Genomic DNA, 22,406 nt, shown 5'->3' on the forward strand with positions numbered 1-22,406 from the left:
GTGGTGAAGCTCGACTCGGCTAAAGTCTAAATGCAACTCCTAAATAAGTCAGTCATAAATACTGCTCTTAAAAATGCCTGCTACTCTGCCTCTCATCAAAAAGGTATTTGCAGCATATGTTTTGCAGTTCAGAAGAGCTTTGTATTTTGGACACGCTCGGTTGCTGTGGGAATCCCCCTGCGGAGGAGCTTCAGTCGTCCCCGACACTCAGGTAAATAGCTCCCTTGCGCATGAAGTTAGTGAAGTACAGTTTATACAGCTGCCTCTGAGACAAGTGCTGTGGAGCACCACACACGCAGCAGAAGCTACAGCACGACTGTACGCCGCTGATGGCAATCGCAGGCCCGCGTTGCGCCGCGCAGGGAATCGGACCTGTAAAGCGGCGCATGTGGCGGCGACCCGAGGCAAACTTCTGAGCCAGGCTCTAGAGTTCGAAAATAATATATGAAAACATAGATAGTAAGTCATTCCCATCAGATACAGGTGGAAACTTTCATGCCTTTCCCAGGTGTAATTTAATCAGCGTTGAGATGAATGATTTCACAGAACTTGGATGGAGAATACACCCCACTGGCATTCCCACACACACACACACACGCAAGCATGCACGCACGCACACTCGAACACACGCACACACATTCAAACACACACAAAAACTCACACACACGTGTATTTACACAAACAGACAAACAAAAACACACACACAAGCATGCATGCACACATACACACTCAAAACAAAAATACATCCATATACACAGACATACACACAGACACACAGCAATGCACAGACGCACAAATACATATGCACACAGACACACACAATCAGACAAAACACACACACAAAAACACAATCACAGACACACAACAATGCACACACACACACAAATACATATCCACACACACACACAATCACAGACTCACAAACATGCGAATACACATACACACACCTCAGACGTTACACTCAACCTTGAACAGAAAGCAATTTTGGGAACCAAAAAGGATCCAATAAACACCCTCAAAAATACACCTAGAAAAAAAGAAATAAAATAAGAAGTAAATTGGAAATTGACCAAAAAGCATCTTTAATGAGAAGAGAAGAAATGATCACTAACTCACTGAGCTTGGCACATACGTGAAACTCTGGTGTGGTTTGTAAGCTTTTGCTTTATCGCATGCCAGACTGTGGAAATAATACCTGGCTATTACATGAGCACTTGCCCTCGTTCATCACCTGGGGGGGATCATTTCCTGTTATTAATCTAGGGGTGTGTCCTCATCCAAAAAAAAAAAAAAAAAAAAAGCTGTGCTAGTTTAACCAGAGTAAACATCCCTGAGGCCTGCGGTCGTTCCTTGGACTTCGCTGAAAATCTGGGAAATCACGTCGAGAACAGGTTTATTAATAGAAAGAAATTAACAAAAAACAAAAAGACAACGAGGAGGAAAAAAAAAAAAAGCATGAAGCAAGGCTTTTACAATCACACGCATTGTGTGCACACTTAAAAAGGGAGCTTTCAGCAGCCGTGCGATCAGGATGTTATTGGATGGGGATTGACCTCTCTCGGACACGCTGACAGATTTCATCGCTAGGTCATATATTGTGAAGTCAACGAGCCTTAGACTTCCAGAAAGGAAGCAAAACCCCGACCCTTAACCTCGGCAGCCGAGTCGTGTCTGCGTCGGCTGTTGCGCAACGCGTCCCGGTTGGCCATCTTTGAAGTGAGAGGACCGTGCTATAACGGATCGGACGTACGGGGTCACTAATAGAAACAAACAACATGTACTACTTGTGTGAGTGAAAGGAAAGGGTGCAGTTGGCACTGAGGGTCAAATCTATTCTCACGTTACACTGAGCAGTCTGGGTGGGGCAGACTGTGTGACTGTGTGTGTGTGTGTGTGTGTGTGGGAAGAGGCATTTCCGCATGCTATTAGCCACATGCCACCTGTTTGTTTGGAGGCAACGTCCATGGAAAAAAAGCTTGGCGTGTCTTGTTGAAGCACGGCTCCTTTTTAAGTGTCACTCGCGAGCCATCTGGCTTGTTTGCACTTTTTCGGAACAGAAAGCATTCGCCGCGACATTATGTGGCAAAACGGTACCATATGTGTGCGTCAATATTTAGCAGAGAGCACGAAAATGACCTCACACGCCAGGAGCATCGCAGCTTTCAGCGGAAGGTGATAATGAAGGATATGCAAAGACGGAATGGTCAGTTACGGGCATGCTCACCGGATACGTGGCTCAGAAACAAACGAAACAAAAAAACACAACGATTTTGAGACTTACGAAAATGAATGAATTAGGGGTGTAGAAGTATTTTCTTCGGGTGTAATGATACAAGAGAGACTGTAAACTTCAAATTCTACATCAAATCTAACGGCTTAGAATTCAGAAATTAGAGATGACTTTGAAATGAATACAAATCCAGTTGAAGGAACTAGTTTCTGAGTTCTTTGAACCTGAAATCGGATCCTGTACCAACGCTAACGTCTATCTAGACAGAGGGACAGAAAGACAGAGAGAGACGCAAGACTTTATTGAGATACGGCTAATGAAAATGTACGGAAATAACTAATTCTGATTAACTGCCTGAGCAAAGCAGGTCTGGGCAAAATACGATCAGTTTCAGTGCCCGTGTGTGTGTGTGTGTGTGTGTGTGTGTGTTTTTCTTTGTATGAGAGAAAAAGAAGCAAGCAGAAATCCCTTAAGACAGAAGACAAAAAATGTTCGATATCTTTGAAATTTAGTATTCAACACTTTCTGCCTTCTTTCTACTTAAATGGAATTTAAATGGAAGCAAGTTTTTCCGATAATGACCATGTCAACCGCTTTGTACAGAAGATCAGATTTTCCTCATGTCTAATCTTTTCTACTGAAGCAGGTGTTCGGAGAACACTCGGATAAACCGGATCATTAGGTTTTGTACAAACTCGTGTAGTCCATGTCGGCTCGAGGCATACTGACATTAAAGTACAATGGGGAAGAAACTCAAATATTCCAAGGACTTGTGTCATTTGTAATAAACAAATTGTATTGAATTAGGAACATAATGGAAAAAAGGAGAATGTCCACTTGAGCACTTGAACTAGACTATTGAATATAGGCGATATAAACATGAGCAATGTGGAATAAAATGGTGGAACAGAGTGTACGAGGCAGTGCGGCTGAAGTAAGTTTCGTTCCTCGGCCACACAAAGGCGACACGCACTGAAGGGTGCTTTAACGGTTACTTTCTCTTGAGTGCTAAGTAAATGAAATACTATTTAGGGGCTAATACACAAAGCCTCTTGTAAGGTCCTCTTCAAAAGAGCCATATCCTTTGACCTAGTTGTCCAGCCTTGAAATTTCCACGCGAGCACCTGGTAGGAGAAACGATTTAGACAAAACAGACACTTGAGATGTGTGTGTGTGGAGAACAGGGAGGACAGGTCAGTGTGGTCTGCTTTACAGGCTGTATTTTCTCTACATTTCTGACAGAAATCTTACAAGCTGAAGCCATTAAATCCAAAGAGAGCTCAGCAATAACTAATTCTCTCAGAATATTAGATTTCCACGTAATTGTTTCATTAACTTTAGCGACTCAAGACTAAATCTACATCAGCAGATCTCATGTCTGGGCTATTACGTGTTTATCTATAGTTACCCAGAAAGTACGTTCAACAGACGAAGACTTCCTGTTGACGTCAAAACCAAGTTTCCCTTTGAAACGAAGAAGTGTTTAAACTTGACGTGCTTCACGGTTATGCAATGTGACGTTCTGATTTAAGCCGAGGGAAGCTGCTTCGCTGAGTCAAGCCCTGTAAGGCCTCTGAAAAGCACGAGGCAACAATGAAACCTACATTGAGTTAATTAACAAACTTTGTCTGGGGGACCAGCGCAAACACACAGCAGGTCACCAAAGGGGAATTGTTCAGTTAATGAGATGAGCAGACAGGACAATCACTGCATCCCAATCAGACAGCTGGCACAAACCAGCAGCTAGTCTTCCTTGTTTGTCTTAATAAGAAATACATGCTCATTTCTGTTGACTGCAGATTTCACGCTGAGTTTAAAACATGGCCGAGAGTCTGTACGTCTATGATCCGGCTTTAATACAGATTAATTAAAATGAAGAATCTGAAGCTCATTTAGGTGGTCAGTCAGTTCATAGCCTGTGTGGCCTCATTCAGCACTGACGAGGAAGTGATGGTTGAGGTTCTGGATAATGATCAGAACGTGATGGTGATCTCAAGCAACCACTGCTGAACCCTCTGTTCCAGCGATACTCTGATGCCAGCTTAATAACAAGCTGGAAAATGCAAATAAAATGATTTCACTCTATTGCACTTGAAGTCAATTTGGTTTACAGGCAAAAAAAAAAAACTAAACAAAAGAACCTAAGCTAAACAGGGCAGCAGTACATTAACTAGTTCTGTGTTTTGTGAGGGTCCTTGCAATACCTGCAATCCAGTCGGATAGTCCACTTCCTCCAGGATGGCACATCCGATCGTATCTTTACAAGGAGGTTTGAAAGCGGTTTGGTATCTGCCATCACAGTTTCAAGAGCAGGAGGAGATACCAGGAGATGGGCCATTACACAAGGAGAGCTGGACAGGGCTGTAGAAGAGCAACAAGCCAGCAGCAGGACCAAGATCAGCTCCTTTGTGCAAGGAGAAACAGGAGGAGCACTGCTACAGCACTACAAAATGACCTCCAGCAGGCTACTTGTGTGCATGTTCTTGACCAAACAGACTCCATGAGGACTGCATGAGGGCCTGACATCCTCTAGTGGGCCCTGTGCTCACAGCCCAGCACCATGCAGCTCGACTGGCATTTGCCAGAGAACACCAGAATTGGCAAGTCCGCCACTGGCACCCCGTTCTCTTCACGGATGAGAGCAGGTTCACACTGAGCACATGTGACAGACATGAAAGAGTCTGGAGATGCCATAGGGAACATTATGCTGGCTGGAAAATCATGCAGCATGACTGGTTTGGCAGTGGGTCAGTGATGATCTGGGGACGAATATACTTAGAGGGACGGAGGGTTAGGTATCCTCAGAGCCATTCTCACACCTTACACTGGTGGGCCCTGGGTTCCTCCTGGTGCAGGACAATGCCTGGTATCATGTATAGAGTGTGTTGGGTTTCTGGGTGACGAAGCCACTGACTGGCCCTCACATTCCCCAGACCTGAATCCAACTGAGAACATCTGGTACGTTATGTATCTGAGCATTTGCAGCCACCAAGTAGCACCACAGACTGTCCAGGACTATCAAGGTCTGGGAGGAGATCCCCCAGGACATTATACACCATCTCATCAGGAGCATGACCAGGCTGCATACAGGCATGTGGGGGTCATACACACTATTGACTTACATCACAAGTCGATGTGATGAAATTCATGTAAGTTGGATCAGCCTGTAATTTCAGTTTTTTTACTTCAATGTGATTTACTATTCAGGTTTTTAGATTTTTGAATCAATGTGTTGACGATTTTAGTTTCTACTGAGCGTTGTCACATCATTTTGTCATCAACAAATGTATATAAGTTGATCTTATATAAATAGATACTTGAATACGTTGTTCTATTTTACCTTTCCCATATATTCAGCAAAAGAACATGATGACATTGAGACAGTTACCTGAAACTGTACTGTGGATAAAGGAATGGCAAATTGTGGTACCAAAAAAATCTCCCTAGAGTGATCTGATGTTCCTCTAAACTTATATTCCTCTAAAGCGTAGAAAAAATACTCTAGAAGCTATCAGTCCAGTGATTTGATAAACTTTACATTATTTGAATTTTCGGAAATTGGCAGCAAACTGTCTCTTCCAGTGAAAAGTCATAGGCAATTTTTATAGTTTGGTTTTTTCCCACCAGTAATCTACTTTCTCAGACTGGAAGTATGTGACGAAACTTGCTTGGGGATGTTAGGTACATATTGTTAACTGATCAGACATTCCGTGTAAAGCTGCGTATCGGTGGCCAGCCATGCGGTTTGTCTCACAGCTCAGCATGCTTAATCAAACAGTAATTATGAACAAAAGCAAGCCAGGGCAGGCACCAGAGCGAGAGAGTGCCAGGTCTCAGCCACAATCACGCAGGTCTTTAATTGCCATCATTTGATATGCCACACGTTTCGACTGCTCACAAAGCGTTCCATATGCAAGCACTTTCACATGAGCGCATGGGCACTGGCTTTGCACGTTTTTTTGTTCCGTTGTGAAATTCCGCTTTCATATCTTTGGCCAGGCGAGGAGATGGAGTCTAATTACATTTCTTTTGAAAAGGCTGCAGATAGCTGTTCAAGTTCTAAGATGTTGCCAGTGCTGTTTACAATCTCTTGTCAGAGAGAGGCCACGAAAATACGGGAAACCATAATGCTCCCCGATCCTGATTGGTCAGTTTTCATTCAGTGTCTTTAATCAGCAGGCATAAACCAAATCAGTCCCAAATGACTTACTTACACTATGCACTATGTACATAAATATCTAGGTTATGAGTTTTAGAAATGCAGTATCATCTGTTATTTTTTTGCATACCAGAAGCCGTTTCTCAGTCTGATTATAAATGATAAACACATCTAATGGTCTTTTTTTTTTTCCTCATTAAGAGTCAGCGCCTGGTAGCCCCACCCCATCTTCTACTACATCAGCAAAGCTGCGAGTGTTGAGGGCATAAAGTGTCTCAAGTCCCACACTTTCTCTTGAATAAGTACAACATTCATTTTCAATGTGAATACACTGTGAGCTCACACTATTTATACTAAAAAAAAAAAATACAGTAAAAATATTACATAATAATGTGATTCAGGATGCACCTACTGGTTTATATGAACACACTCATTCTAACATGTTAACATTTCTCACACAGGGACGTCTTTAGTGGACAAACATGATGTTTGATAAGATCACATTTTCTTGTATATTTATCTAGCAATTTTAGAAGTCTCCAGTGAATAACTCCACTTCATCACACCACCATTGGTTCATTGGTTCATTTCCAATAACAGCATGCCCTGTGGTCTTTTATTCTTTATACAGTACATTGTTACACAATAGACGTTAAAAATGAACACATTTTTTTCATTTCTTCTAGACAATAAAATCTCAGAACCTTTGTGGCTATTGTTGCTTCATTCATAAAAATAAAAAAAAGCCTTGTAAGCTATATAAGTGTTATTGTGTAAGTTTTTCCATTTCATCCTCTCTTCACATCTCAGAAAAAGTTCATCGTCGAAACGTAATGAGGCGTCTAACAGAACTGTGTAAAATCCACAGAATATTGCAACCGGTGTTAGAGATAATCATCAATGTACAAATACACACACTTCCTCGGTTTAATCAACTTTTTCATAGCTGGTCAATGATGTGTAACTCGCAACACAATCCTCTTCATTCATGAGCTGGAGTAAATGACTCGGTCTGAGACATGCTACTGCGATAGTCAAGTTGTAAATATGGTGCTGCGTAATCGGTGCTACTTGGGCAAACTACACAACTGAAATCATGCAACACAATTTCTGCTAGCAGTATAGTTTACATAGTTACATATTTCAGCCCCGAAACCGAAGCATTATTGCTGATGCATTTTTTCCACACTAGTGCCATGTTTTTTAAGGCACGTCAGGAAACCTCAGCATGCTCCGTGCACATGTCTGAGACCGACATTATTCGCTCCATCTTCAGTACAATACGTATGAAAGCTCGGTGGCTGACAGGAAAAAGGCGGCCTTTTCCTAGCAGACGAAGCCGCTACTGTCTGTCTCGTCTGTTTTTTCCCCCCCTGCTTTCTCTTTTCACTCCATTCTTTTTGCGAACCCTTAATCGGCTTTAAATCGGAGCGGCCCCAAGCTTGAAGTGAGAGCCCTCATCCTGGCAGCTTCAGACACCAGAAGAGACACAATATACACCCACCCAAATACCCACTACAGGAGGGTTATTTTCCTCAGTTAGGCAAGTAATAAAGAAATCCTTTTAAAAAAAGAGACTCTTTCCTGTGAATGAAATGCTATAAAATTACTCTGTACTGCATTCAGGTACACACTGAAATAACTGTTTAAAAATGGGGAAATTTGTAAAAAAAAACTTCACTGGAATGGTTTATTTATTAAAAATTCGACAAGATTTTGTTGTTGGATTTATAATTGACTTAATTAACTTATTATAATTTACAAGTGCTTCAATTTGTGTGTTTCTAATTATAATTATTATTTTATTATTATTTTTATCTTCATTTAATAAGCACTTTAAGTCAATCGTGGAGTTCTTTTATTTAATTGTTTACCCAGCTTTTATTTAATAAAGGATAAAAATCCAGGTAGGAAAAACATTAACAGAAAATTCCAAAGAAAAGAAGTTTGTTTATCTTTGAGCACGCAGTTATTTTGTCTAATACGCCACTCAGACATAAACAATGACAAAAGGTTAGACAAATATCATATAAAAAAATAATCATAGACACGACTATTAAATCAGGCAGGAGCTTGCATGTCTCGTGATGAAGGTGAGGCCAGGTACGCTGTGAAACGGTGGCACAGTGTGACCTCATGCCACCGGTCTGTGGTAAAAGCTTTGTGAGGAAAGATCTGTAAGCGTTTGGCCATTTACTCAGAGGACGCTGATGTGCTTACTGACCCAGAGAAAGGCAGGTCAAATTTTATTTAGTTAAAAAGACAGATTGATGTTTGGGAGGTTTGAGCTGTTTTCCTCATTTCCCTGTTTTTATATCAGCACACATAAAATATGAGTTGATATCAAGATTCATTTTTTCATCTGAAAAAGAAAAAGAAAAGGTAGAGGCAAAAAACTACAGGCTTTTGACACGGTTGCCGCTTCTATCTGCCGTGTCTTGCCTATACACATTTGTTTTAAATAAACTTGAGAGAAAACGAAACCCGAGCTAAATCAACTCCCCCGTCAACAAATCATTAACACCAAACTCAGCATGTTCACTCTTACCAGTTTCTCATCCACTGTGATGAGCTGCGACTCTTGGCCTTGTTTCTGCGCCAGACATCCTGATGTGCTAACTGACCTGCAAGACAGGAAGTTTGAGGGGGGAAAATGAGACCGAAATGAAAAATAATCACTAAAGTAAACAAAGGCAACCACAATGCTGTGGCAGAATAGGGAGAGGGAAGCGCATGCTGAATCTCTCCTATTACTTCTGTCTGCTGGTTTTCTGGCACGCTCCCATTAGCCAGTTAGCAACAGACGGCACTTTATGTCAGCTCACCGACCCACGGTTACCACCGGAGCGTTTTGGAGCAAGAGTCTCCCGAGAACAGCAGCATGAGAAAAACGTGTGGTAGCCGGTTTGTCACGAACAGAAGCTAATGCCAGGAAAAGCCTCAGTGACCTTTCTCACATCTCTCCTGGCAGATAGAGAGCTTTTTGGCAGTGGAAACATGTAAGCTTCCATTATTTGGTTTAGAAAGGCGGGTATGTGGTCTTTAGATTACAAATACCAGTGAACTTTTGCCTTTTCAGTCCATACTCGTACATTTTATGTACATATAGATGATTTTTTTTTTTTGCATTGTTAATGTTCTCTGAGTGCAGATACACATGTTCTCTTATTCCATCTCCCTCCAAGCAAGTGGTTAAGACTGTGTTAGTTAAGCAGAGGAAAAAAACTTAAAGCGTATAGACGCAGTTTCAAAAATGTCTAGCTCCATTTCTATGAATTCTCTGAAACTTTTAGATCCTTAATAATCATCTGCTGCATTTACATTCATCTGCATATATTTAATAGTTTGGCTTTAACACGCAATACATCGTTGTAACAAACATGTAAAAAATGATCCAATATGAAAACTAACCTGGAACTTCTGCTACAGAATTATTGGGATCTTTGAAAAATCACACAATGTACGCAATCAGAGAAATCTGAAATATATGTTTCCTCTGAGATTATACCAACCACAAACATGTTTCATTTTTATCCATCTTTAACAAGGGTGCCGATACTTCTGGAGCTGACTGTAACTACAATAGATAGTTCATATGAAAAGTAAAAGTCTGTACTTTTAATACCATCTTAACCTCAACTCCAGCCTGAACGACTTATGACCTACATGTTAATCTTTATAATTCTTTTGTGATCCTCAGCTTGGTTCAAGATTTATTTCGTAATGAGATTCTGAGCTGATTTTTCTTTAGTTGAAACTTTCAATTACCCACAATGCCATTTGATTGCCTGCTGATAGCAGAACCACTGGTATTCCATCTCACCTAGAAAGCGTGTTGCCACACAAAAAGAAGCTCTTGCCCTTTTGTTTTTAGAATCTAACAGCAAAATATGAGTTGAGGTGATATGGTTTGCAATTTACTATTTATAGTAATGTAATTTGAAAATAACTGCAGTATCGTGGTAGTAATAGACCATTTATAAAGCCACAAAAGCTGTTGGTGAAAATTCATGGGAAGAAAAAATTCTTCCAAAAACTTCGTGTGTGTGTGTGTGTGTACATCAATCAGCCAAAACCACCTGCCTAATAATGTATAGGTTCCACTTGTGCCACTAAAACAGCTCTGACCTGTTCAGACATAAACTTCACAAGACCTCTAAACGTGTGCTGTGGTACCTGGCACCACGAGTCAAGTCCTGTAAATTGAGGGGCCACCTTGGATCAGGCTTGTTTTTACCCAGAATGGCTCACAGATGCTCGATAAGTTTAAGATCTGAGGAATTTGAAGGACAAGTCAACATATTGAACTCTGTCATGTTTTCTGCAGAATTAGGGCATTAAACTGTTGAAAGGTGCCACTGCCTTCAGGGAATACTGTTGCCAATGTTTAGGTAAGTGGTGCATGTCACACTAACATCTATTTATGGTTTCCCAGCAGATCCTTGCCAAGAGCATCACACACATCCCTCTGCTAGCTTGAGTTCAGGTGTGACGGATATGCACACCTGGTCGTCCACATGAAGTGTACACCTTCTTCCATTGCTCCATGGTCCAGTTCTGATGCTCGCATGCCCATTGTGGGTGCTTACAGGAATAGACAGGGCTGGCATGGAAACACTGACAGGTCCAATATACTCATCCACATTTGGTAGGTACTAACCACTGAAGACAGGGACCACTACACAAGACCTGCAGCTAGGAAATCCCTGACGCAGTCATCTAGCTGTCACAAGTTGGGCCTGGTCCAGGTCACTCAGATTCTTACACTAGCTGATTTTTCCTCCTTTCAACACAACAACTTTGAAAACTGACTGTTCACTTGCTGCCTAATAAATCCCACAATTTGGCGAATAACATTGAAACGATAGGCAATATTATTCAGTGGGTTTAATGTTATGGCTGATTGGTGTGTATACATATGTAACCCAGAAATTACGGCATGCTAATAAAGGCTGCAGACAGAGCAATGTAGCGTTAAACCAGTAGCCAATTAAATGACCAAAGGTTTTTCAGTGTAGTCCACATCATCTTGTAGTCTGTAGTTTTGATCAGTGTTGCCAACATAGTGAACAATTTAGACCACATTATCAATTTAAAGAAGAGGCTAGTGACAACCTAGTTCTGTCAATTCACCACTAGTTTCAAAAGTTGCACCTTGCATGAGCCAACATTGGCAATAACCAATCACTGATCCCTATTGTTTCCAATAACCAATCACTGATCCCAATTGTTTCCAATAACCAATCACTGTACCCCATTGTTTCCATTGACCAATCACTGATCACTATTGTTTCCAATAACCAATCACTGATCCCTATTGTTTCTAAATCAATCACTGATCCCTATTGTTTCCAATAACCAATCACTGATCCCTATTGTTTCTAAATCAATCACTGATCCCTATTGTTTCCAATAACCAATCACTGATCCCTATTGTTTCCAATAACCAATCACTGATCCCTATTGTTTCCAATAACCAATCACTGATCCCTATTGTTTCCAATAACCAATCACTGATCCCTATTGTTTCCAATAACCAATCACTGATCCCTATTGTTTCCAATAACCAATCACTGATCCCTATTGTTTCCAAATAACCAATCAATGATCCCTATTCTTTCTAAATCAATCACTGATCCCTATTGTTTCCAATAACCAATCACTGATCCCTATTGTTTCCAATAACCAATCACTGATCCCTATTGTTTCCAATAACCAATCACCGATCCCTATTGTTTCCAATAACCAATCACCGATCCCTATTGTTTCCAATAACCAATCACCGATCCCTATTGTTTCCAATAACCAATCACCGATCCCTATTGTTTCCATTGACCAATCACCGATCCCTATTGTTTCCATTGACCAATCACCGATCCCTATTGTTTCCAATAACCAATCACCGATCCCTATTGTTTCCAATAACCAATCACCGATCCCTATTGTTTCCAATAACCAATCACCGATCCCTATTGTTTCCAATAACCAATCACCGATCCCTATTGTTTCCAATAACCAATCACCGATCCCTATTGTTTCCAATAACCAATCACCGATCCCTATTGTTTCCAATAACCAATCACCGATCCCTATTGTTTCCAATAACCAATCACCGATCCCTATTGTTTCCAATAACCAATCACCGATCCCTATTGTTTCCATTGACCAATCACCGATCCCTATTGTTTCCATTGACCAATCACCGATCCCTATTGTTTCCATTGACCAATCACCGATCCCTATTGTTTCCATTGACCAATCACCGATCCCTATTGTTTCCATTGACCAATCACCGATCCCTATTGTTTCCATTGACCAATCACCGATCCCTATTGTTTCCAATAACCAATCACCGATCCCTATTGTTTCCAATAACCAATCACCGATCCCTATTGTTTCCAATAACCAATCACCGATCCCTATTGTTTCCAATAACCAATCACCGATCCCTATTGTTTCCAATAATCACTTACTGATCCCTATTGTTTCCAATAATCACTTACTGATCCCTATTGTTTGTCCCACCCCCACCTCTCTTCTTGGTAATATTTACAAGCAAGATCAAAGATCTTGTCCTAAAGGTAAAGTCCTAAAGGTTTAATTAATATGCAAATTAGGTTGTGACGCAATCCGGTGCGTTTTCGTGGACTAGCTAGATTCCCCCTGAAAAATAATCACCAACACTGTAACCAATCACACTGTACAGTGCGTGTCTTAAAGAACAAAAACTGAACCTTTGCTCCTAAATCGTGTTTATAAGCCACATTCTTTCGCTTTATGTTGTATTCACGATATGAGATTTGTATTTAGTGTAACCTTTACACTGTACTTGAAAGTCTGGTTAGCTTGCTAGCTTGTTTAGCTACTCAGAACTAGCATAGAGTGATATTAAATTAATTTGCCCTAACAGACACAAATACAAATCATAGAAAAGAACCATATGCACATCTTTAAAAAAACAAACTCCGTGTAAAATAAATGAATTGTAAACACGAGCCATGATGCATAATGAAGCAGTAAATAATGCTAACGCTAACCCGGGTGTTTCACCCTCAGTGTCCTCATACTGGGACTCATACAGTTATTGCATACCTTCATATGCAATAACCTGCACAAAACACACACATCACACAATAATTCAAAGCGCTTATTATTACCTTAGTGGTGTTTTTGTGACTGTATGGCGAAAACAAATGCGGCTCAGACCAAACAAGAGTGACATTGAAGACGCCATGTTGACGGATCAGACACAACTCGACGGCGTCCCACCGAGGACAAAAATCCTGCAACGCGATTTGCTTTAACAAGAAGGCTAAGGACTGAGCTCTTCCAAGCAGCAGGACAAACCTAAACTACAAATTATCGTCCTAAATAATATCATTATAGACTTATACTCTTAGATGCGGTGTTTTTCGTGATGAAACACACCACTTTTCACTTATTAAGAAATTAAAACAGCATCAGACGAATCATTAAAGAAATCAGATGTCTCTGTTGAGAGGGAAAGTTCATTAGGGTCATCTCTGGTCATTAAATGACTTAATGAGTGGTGTGAAAATCACAGTTTTGCCTTTCTTTAGAGGTGTTAGATGTCTAATGTAGGCTATTTAAAAACCAGATTTGGTCAGGGTTTGAAATTATTTGAGTGATTGTACTTTGTTAATATGTATTATTTTGAGTATTTGTACTTAACATAAATCTGAATATTTGTACTCTTACTTATTTTCAAGAAAAAAAAACTCCTTAAATTTTTTATTTACCTTAGAAGTGCTTGTTACGAATCAAAAAGATCTCTCAGCTAGCTAATGTTTGTAGGAATGAGCCACATCAATCAAAATGGCTCCTGCAGGTTTTATCTACAGCTCGGTTTAAAGGATCCGATCGGGTTCATCACTGTTGGAAAAAAACCTCAAGAATGATGACAATTCATCATCTTCTTTGACCTTGTTAGCACTGTAGCTATTTATGAACGTTTAAAGACATATAAGCCACTACACTGCAGCGTGGAACTTAAGGATGAGCGTTTAATGGCTTTTAGTAAGCAAAGAGTCGTCTAAACTAAGATGTCTTCTTTGCCTCCCTAGACGGTATGAACTCTGTGTTATTTGAATAAGCATGAAGAGGCAAGTTCCACAAATTTCCCAAAGTAAACCATTTAAATTTATCCAATTAAGCTTGAACTAATCCAAAGTTAGTGTGTCTCAAACAATACTTAAAAGTAAATCCAGTTATGGCAAACATTTCACTACTGATGGTGATACTTCTGTAACAAATCCTCTAGTCTAGCCCAAAGATATGGATTAGCTCAAGTAAATGGTCAGAAAACAAATCTTCATTAGTGCAGTGGATCATTTAACAAATGAGGTTAAAAAAATGAAATGAAATAATTAATTTTAAAAATAATAATAATATTTTTTTAATAATATATTTTCAACATTGAAACTAAGAAAATTGTGGTAATACTTCTCAGGCAACGATGGTCATAAATATGTAACAGGATCGAAAGAAAGATTGTTGAGGTTTTAAGCAGAGAATTAACAAATAAAAAACAAGTTCTCATAGCTTCTTCTTTTTTATGCAACAACTCCCTGTTGTCCATCCATCCATTTTCTATACCCAATTTATCCCTAATTAGGGTCACCAATCAACCTAATGTGTGGGAGGAAACTCCACAAAGAAAGGCCCCTGGGAACCCAGGATTCAAACCCAAGACTTCTTGCTGTGAGGCAATAGTGCTAACCACTATGCCACCGTTCAGCCAACAGGGTTGTGGGGCACTAAAATGTCATTTTTCCTAAACAATATATATTTCATTGTCTATTTTCCAATGTACCATGTTGTATAGTGGACTGTAACAGACACAAATGCTGTTTTCTAAGTATTAAGTTCTAGTTGTAAGTAAAATGCTGTTTGCAAGTACTGGATCTATGCTTATTAATGTTTTACGTTATTTGTCTGAATCATGTACACAAGATGTTATGAAGAGCACCTCACATATTTTTGAAATATGTGTTTAACTTTATTATATGTACATATTTGTGAATGTGAAGATGCACTGGCTCAAAATTGTATGAATCGGGGATGGAAAAAGTACATGCGCCAAAATCTCCTTCAGTGAAAATCATCCCCAACCCATTCAACCCATTTTAATTTAGTACATCTAAGTGTGACAAATGGGCAAATTATTGTCCATGTACACAAAGGAACTATTTGGAATATGAATGTTAAACAGAAGGTTGCGTCATTCAGATTTCCTGAAAATCATGGAAAGAAGAAAAGGTTGTTTTTTTTTATTATTTGTTTATAAGTAGCTTCTGGACTGTTACAGTTGAATACATGTTAAAATGTTCTAAAAGTCTTTAGAAGTAAAAGGTAAATAATTTTGTTTTATTAAACAAATATTATTAATATTCAGTCATTCACCACCCATTAGCATGACGCAGTATTTTCAGCTTGGTACATATAAGTGTGACTAATGGGCAAATTGTCCATTGGCTGTGGTTTGGATTTGACTGAATGTTTTAAATGTCTGGAATAAAAATAGTTCAAATGCACTGGAGCAGGACTGATTGGACTGGCATTTGCGTTTATGAGAACAAATATTTGAGTCATGATGTTTGAAATGTTTGTTAACAAGTACTTGGAAATTTTGAATGGAAATGTAAGCGGTAAAAATGTGGGTTTTGTCATGGAAATGTAATTTAGAAAGTACATGTCCCTTAAAATAAAGCGTAAGTATACTAGCAAAGTACAATAATGATTATTTAAATGTTTTAGACTTCTCTGGTACAGACTTTAGGGATTTTTTAGAACAGTTAGCTCTGTGATTGTTTTGGGGGGGCTGGGGTCTGACGTCAAACTTTGTGATTTTGCTAGAGTGCCGGAAATCACAACCCATTATTTTCAAGGTTAGATATTGGATTCTTACCATTATTAGCCTGCTCACTTAAATAGAATTCTCATTCAGAGCTCAGCAACAATAAAAACAAGTTGCTTATAATGTCAGCTTTATACTTTGCCAGTGATTAATTAAAAGCTTAATGATTCCAATAAACTGTGAAGAATTATCGTAAACATTTAAATGAGGTCTCTTATATTTGAGTAGTTGAAGGAAGTCTGCAAAATGTATTTTTACAGTTAAAGGGGTCAAAAGTTTGTGATTCTCTAGCCTAATATTCATGGGTAACAAATGCAGTCAACAAAATTAAAGTGTCCAGAATGTTTTCAGATTTCAGATGTACATCAACACTTAAATTACTGAGAAATAGTTATTTTCTGGTTAAATCAAGGTATCACTGTTTCAGACACTGCACATTTTCAGTAGATACTGTACTCCTGGGCTGTTGTGGCTGCTTGATCTTACCGCAGTCATTCCACTGTTTAACTGGGATTGTTCATCATATCTTTCTGAAATATTTTGTCATTAAATCCATCAAAAGTTTTGTTGTTTTTTGGCGTTGTAGTTTTGTAAAAAAAAAAAAAAAAAGAGACAATCAATCAATAAATAAATAAATAAATAAATAAATAAATAAATAAATAAATTTTAAATTAAGTCTAATGTATATTTTAGAAATGATCTATTAAGCTTAACGTATTGTTGTCCATAACGTGGTCCATGACGTGTCAAATTGCTATTTTTTGCATGGCGCCTTAGCTTGACAAATATATGGTTCCCCTTACCCCCTAAACAGGGAAAAAAAGGGGGTCCTCGCAAAGAAAAAAACAGAAGAAAGCATCCAAGGCATGCCACTTAATCTGAGTCCGGGTCTCTTCAAAGGGTTCACTTTTAGATGGCCGGTTTCCTTCTTGGTTCTCAGGGATGGAGCAAAGCAAGAAAGCCCCCCCTTGGGACTGAAGGCATGCCATGTCATAACACACACATTTTCCGCTATTTATCAGTCCCCGGGATTCTTCCTCCTCCATTTTACCATTCATTGGAATAAGGTTGTATGTGTCTGGCCTCTAAAAGCGCTGGAGGATGAGATCAAAGTTTCTATTGATCAGTGAAAGAGCTGAAAGGTCTAAGGGACTTCCCTGCACTTCAGTTGCCGGAATCTCAATTTAGCTTTTAATGAGACCTCATTCATCAACACTTACCCATAGAGGAAGTGAGGGTGTAATTGACTAGTCTCTCAGTCTCTCGGAAGAAAATGCATTTGTGTTTGATTTCCAGCATGTAAGAGAAATTAAGGAAAGGAACATTAAAAAAAAATCATATGAAAGTTCTTACCAAGTGCTGATGTATCTGATTAAATTTTTATATAATTAGATCAGACATAAAATCTCTAGTTATTAGTGTGTTTTTTATTTTATTTGTAATAAATATATAATTTCTATTTAAATATTTATAAAACACTAAAGCTCAAAGCAACCCATAATAAAAAAAAATACAAGATGTAACTGCTATGAATTTCTGTGATAAATAAAAATATGTGGTTTAAAAAAAAAAAGTACTTTCCAGGAACCGGGATGTTCGAGTCTTTAATCTTTTTCTTATGTCAAATTCTGAATTTCTGCCCCACCACACTGAAACAAAGCAACCAGTTGGTAACCCATTATCCCTTAAAGAGTTAATCTATGGGTGTGCAAAAGGAGAAAAACAGAATTGCTTCCCCTCTCTCTCTCTCTCTCTCTCTCTCTCTCTCTCGCGCTCTGTCGCTCACCCAGCCACCCCCCCCACCCCCCACCCCTGTGTTGCATTTTGAAGGAGATGCGAGTTGGCAGCACGGGAGAGGATTGAAGATTAATGGTGTAAAGGGGGGCTCTGACAGCCTTTCCGCTGGTCGCTGTTCTCCTGGGTGGCCCGATTGGTCTTGGATGTCACGTTTGCTACTTAATCTTGCGTGTGTGGAACAGTCTTGAAGATGGGCTTGAAGATCTTATGGCCTGCTCACGTCTATGTAGTCGTTAACTTATATCCCTCCTTCAGAACCTCCAAATGATACTATAGAATGACTTCGGATTTAAAACGCCGATATCTGACTCTTGTACATTTAAAAAAGAAATAAAAGTGGGGTTCTTAAAAATAAATTCTCTAGAGTACAATTTGTATTTGTTTTTTGGGCAACAGAGAACTAAAAAGATCGATCCTCACTGTAACTGTTACCATTATGCACAAATATCCACAAGATATGGTACAACGTGATTCTATATTTTATCAGAACAACAAGACTTGGTGAAATATTCAGGGACTAAAAGGTTCTTTAAGGAACCCAAAATAGATCTACTATGGTGTCTACTAAGACTAAAGGTGCAGCTCAAAAAAGCAGACCTACAGTATGTACACTCTGGTTCTTATATGGTTCTTGGTCAGGGTTTATTGTTCTATGAAAAACCTTTAACATCCATGAAACATGAAACAAAGGTTCTTTAGACTATAAAAATGTTCTTGATGGCACTAAGCAAAAAGAATCAATTACTTAAACCTACTTTGGGGAACCAAAAATGGTTCTTCTGTGCCACATTTGCTTCTTTCTGGCACCTTTATTTTTAAGAGTATATGTCAGACAAAACTGGAGACCAGAGCTGAATGAAGGAATAAACTAGTTGCATAAATACAAGTTAACCTGAGTATATTAGAGTGACTGAAATACAAATATACCTCAGGTGAAATTCACAGACGAACCTTTTTGGATAGAATGTTGTCTCCATATATTGTGTCTGATTCTTCTGATTGCAGCAGCAGCTGCTTTTATAGCAACATTCGAAATGTTAAGAATGGATTAGAATAGATTTCATTCACTGTTAGTGGGTGTATCTAACAGAGAATTCTATTAAAGATAGATAGACAGAATTGTAGCAGAGGAACCTCAATGCAAACAGAGGCTTAGACAAGATGTTTCAGACAACTGAAATCATTGCTGCTCTGTAAGGCTAAATTATTCCCAGCATTTGTTTGCCAGGCTCTCTGACTAACTGCTGTAAATCCACAAGAACTGGAATAGAAAGAAAGTAATAACTCGGAATACTGTATCTGATTAGGTGGCTTTGAATTTGTAATTGTGAGGATGTGTTTTAAGAAAAGGTTGCTTCTTTTTCCACTATTGGAACTCACTGTGAACTGTTCAGAGCTGCACTGTGAGCTCTATTGTACTGTATTGTCTTGCAGTGTCTTCTGTCTTGCATTGGTTGCAAACGTTTGCCCACATGCACTTTACTGTGTATTGTACTTCGTTCTGTCTTGTTCATGTAGCACCCCAGTGGACCATCATTTCATTTCACTGAGTATGGCACCAAATGACAATGACAAGAAAAGCTTCTTGAATTGGCTTCAGGTGCAAGATTTGTGTGAGATCATTTATAGATGGCTAATATTATATAACATGTGACTTTAGTTATTTGTAATTTTGGGCTATCAAATGCACTTAATTTGTCCCATCCACCATTGATGAAAAGCAACAGATGCTCAATCATGTGACTCAATGCTAGGAGTCTGAATTTGGCTTGATGGTGCAGCAGGTAGCGGTGATGGTGCAGTAGAGTTTGATTCTGAGCAAAAGTCATTGTCAATGTTCTTTCTGTGTGCATGAGTTTCCTTACACCTTGTGCTAAGTGAACTGGCGACTATTAATGAATGAATGAATGAATGAATGAATGAATGCATGTGCTCAGGTGATAGACTAGAGTCCAGTCCAGGGTGTATTCTCCCATTACGCCCAGTGTTCCCAGGATCAATCGAAACCATGACGATTTCATTTTTCCCACTGATCTTAGTAGCTGCTTCAAATGTTCCAGATGCACTAAGAAATTTTTTTTCATTTTATCTATCATTGGGTCAGAGGGAGCCTGTGCCTGATCTCAGGCCTCATCGGGTATCAAGGCAGGATACACCCCGGATGGAGTGCCAACCCATCACAGGGCACACACACACTCTCGTTCACTCACACACTACGGGCAATTTAGAGACGCCAATCAGCCTGAAGCATGTCTTTGGACTGTGGGAGGAAACAGGAGCACCCAGAGAAAACCCACCAAGCACGGGGAGAACATCCAAACAAACTCCACACACACAGTGAGCAGGAGCAAGACTCAGGACACTGGAGGTGTGAGGCGAGCACCAACCACTAAGCCAGGGTTTTGATTAAATTGTAATAACAGTAATAAAAAAAATTACAGACATTATGATTAACAAAACAAGCTGTTTTTCAATTTGGCCCTCTGTAGCTTGTTCCACCAAAAATAGTGAATGTGAACTGCTTCCTTCTTTGACCTTTGTAAGGTTTAACCCTAATCCTCACCCCATTAAAGCCCCTTTCTGTCCGTCACACTAAGCCGCAGTTGTCTCATGTCTGAGATAGTAAATTGTCACTGTACCCCTGCTCTTGCCAGAAAGAAAAAACAACTCTCCGCAAGGAATCTCATCCAATCTACACTCAAGTCATATTTGTGAGGATGTCTCTCACTTCGTTTGTCTCTTTCATAATATTTCTAACGAAGACGCTCTTCTGGATGACTCACTTCAAATCATTTCAGTTCATTACAAGTTACATGAAACCATTTTGGTTCGATGGGGTCAGAGTAAGTTTTGTTTTTTGTATTTTTTTTTTTTAACAAAGGTGCAGGTGTTTCCTGTCCTGAGAGACTTTCAGTGTTTACCAGACAGTGACGATGAAAAAGTTACTTTTTTCTCTCTGCCATCTGCTACATTTGTATTCGTGAGCAACAAGCTCCCCACACAGTGTTGTAAGCGAGGCTTCTTTCTGGTATAAACTGTTTGGATTTAATGAAATAATCCACCTACAGATCTTGGACCAGAGCCGTAGCAGACCTCAAACGAACAATTTTAGAAGGGTAATCAAATATTTACAACACTATTGCAGCTGATTAATTAAGTGTCCTGTAGTACAGTCCACATTTTCTCTAGCTAGGCGCTTTGTCCGATGCTCTTCTCTGGAAAAGTCTTAATCACGAGCGTATTTATCCCGGTAAGTATAAGCTTATTTTAGAACACTTGTTTAGTAAATCTGCTAATATATATATATATTACTTCTAGGTCATGTTAAGTGCTTTCTGTAATATCTATAAATATACAGACAAAATTAAAAAATAAGTCAGTTGTTTCTGAAGACTCCAAGTTGGTTTAAATGGGTGCAAATTGGTTCACTGCCATTTTAATAACTTTACATCACTTTAGCTAGCAGTTTAGTGTTCTTTGCATTTTTTTCCCCCAAGGTAAAATGTAAAAGGATGTTACCCCTTTAAATAAAATGTACTTGACTTCAAGGAACAGTTATCATACTTATCATAATGTATTTGCTCATAGTGTTATGTTTATGAAGATCTTTGAAGGTAAAAACTGGAGAATGAGCACAAAGTAACCCATGTTCAAGTTAAAAAATTGATTAATAAAGCCCCGAAACACAAAAAAATCCAAAAAATCTAGTAGTATTCACTAAAACAATGTACAATTTCAGAACCAGGGCGCTGTCCACTAGATTTATAAGATTAACTTCTAAACCTAATCTGATGCAATTCTGAATAATTGCTATCATTTATCTTGGCAAATTGATTATTTCCATATAATGTGGCCAAGATTTTGGCAAATCAAGTAGCATATTTTTCAAAATATTCATGTAGGACTTGTACTGGTACTGGAACTGGTAGGTGCATTCGCATGTACGGTACTGAGAAAGTCTTAAGCATGTGCTAAGAATTTCTGTAAATCAAACATTTTAATATATATATATATATATATGTATATATATATATATATATATATATATATATATATATATATATATATATATATATGTATATGACAGTAAGTCAATATCAATATCAATATCAAGACCACCAAACTGGCATAAATTCTCTTACATTACACTAATTATATTACACTGTACTATGTAAGAGATGAGGCATCATCAACAAATACTTCGAAGTGCGCTGTAATGCTTTAATATTTTGCAAGATTTTTCTTTTCTTTTTTTGTAGAAAAATGTAGATTTGTTTTGTTTTGAAAAGATTGGGAACAAATTCATGTGATTAAAAATAATAATAATAATACAAGCACAATAC

General features: G+C 38.9%; 1 protein-coding gene across 1 annotated transcript in view; it reads right to left on the bottom strand.

Annotated features, from left to right (window-relative positions):
- The window catches only part of ndufs4 (NADH:ubiquinone oxidoreductase subunit S4), a 20,124-nt gene extending 6,439 nt beyond the window's left edge, over positions 1-13,685 (bottom strand). The window contains exons 1-2 of the mRNA XM_058374380.1: positions 13,547-13,685; positions 8,938-9,013 (exon numbers count right to left, since the gene is read on the bottom strand). Coding sequence (XP_058230363.1) covers positions 8,938-9,013; positions 13,547-13,623 — 153 coding nt within the window. The 5' untranslated portion in view covers positions 13,624-13,685. The remainder of the gene's footprint in view (positions 1-8,937; positions 9,014-13,546) is intronic.
- Between the last annotated feature and the right edge of the window lie 8,721 nt (positions 13,686-22,406).

Source organism: Hemibagrus wyckioides, linkage group LG22 (genome assembly GCF_019097595.1).
Source record: "Hemibagrus wyckioides isolate EC202008001 linkage group LG22, SWU_Hwy_1.0, whole genome shotgun sequence".
In the NCBI taxonomy this organism is placed as follows: Eukaryota; Metazoa; Chordata; class Actinopteri; order Siluriformes; family Bagridae; genus Hemibagrus; species Hemibagrus wyckioides.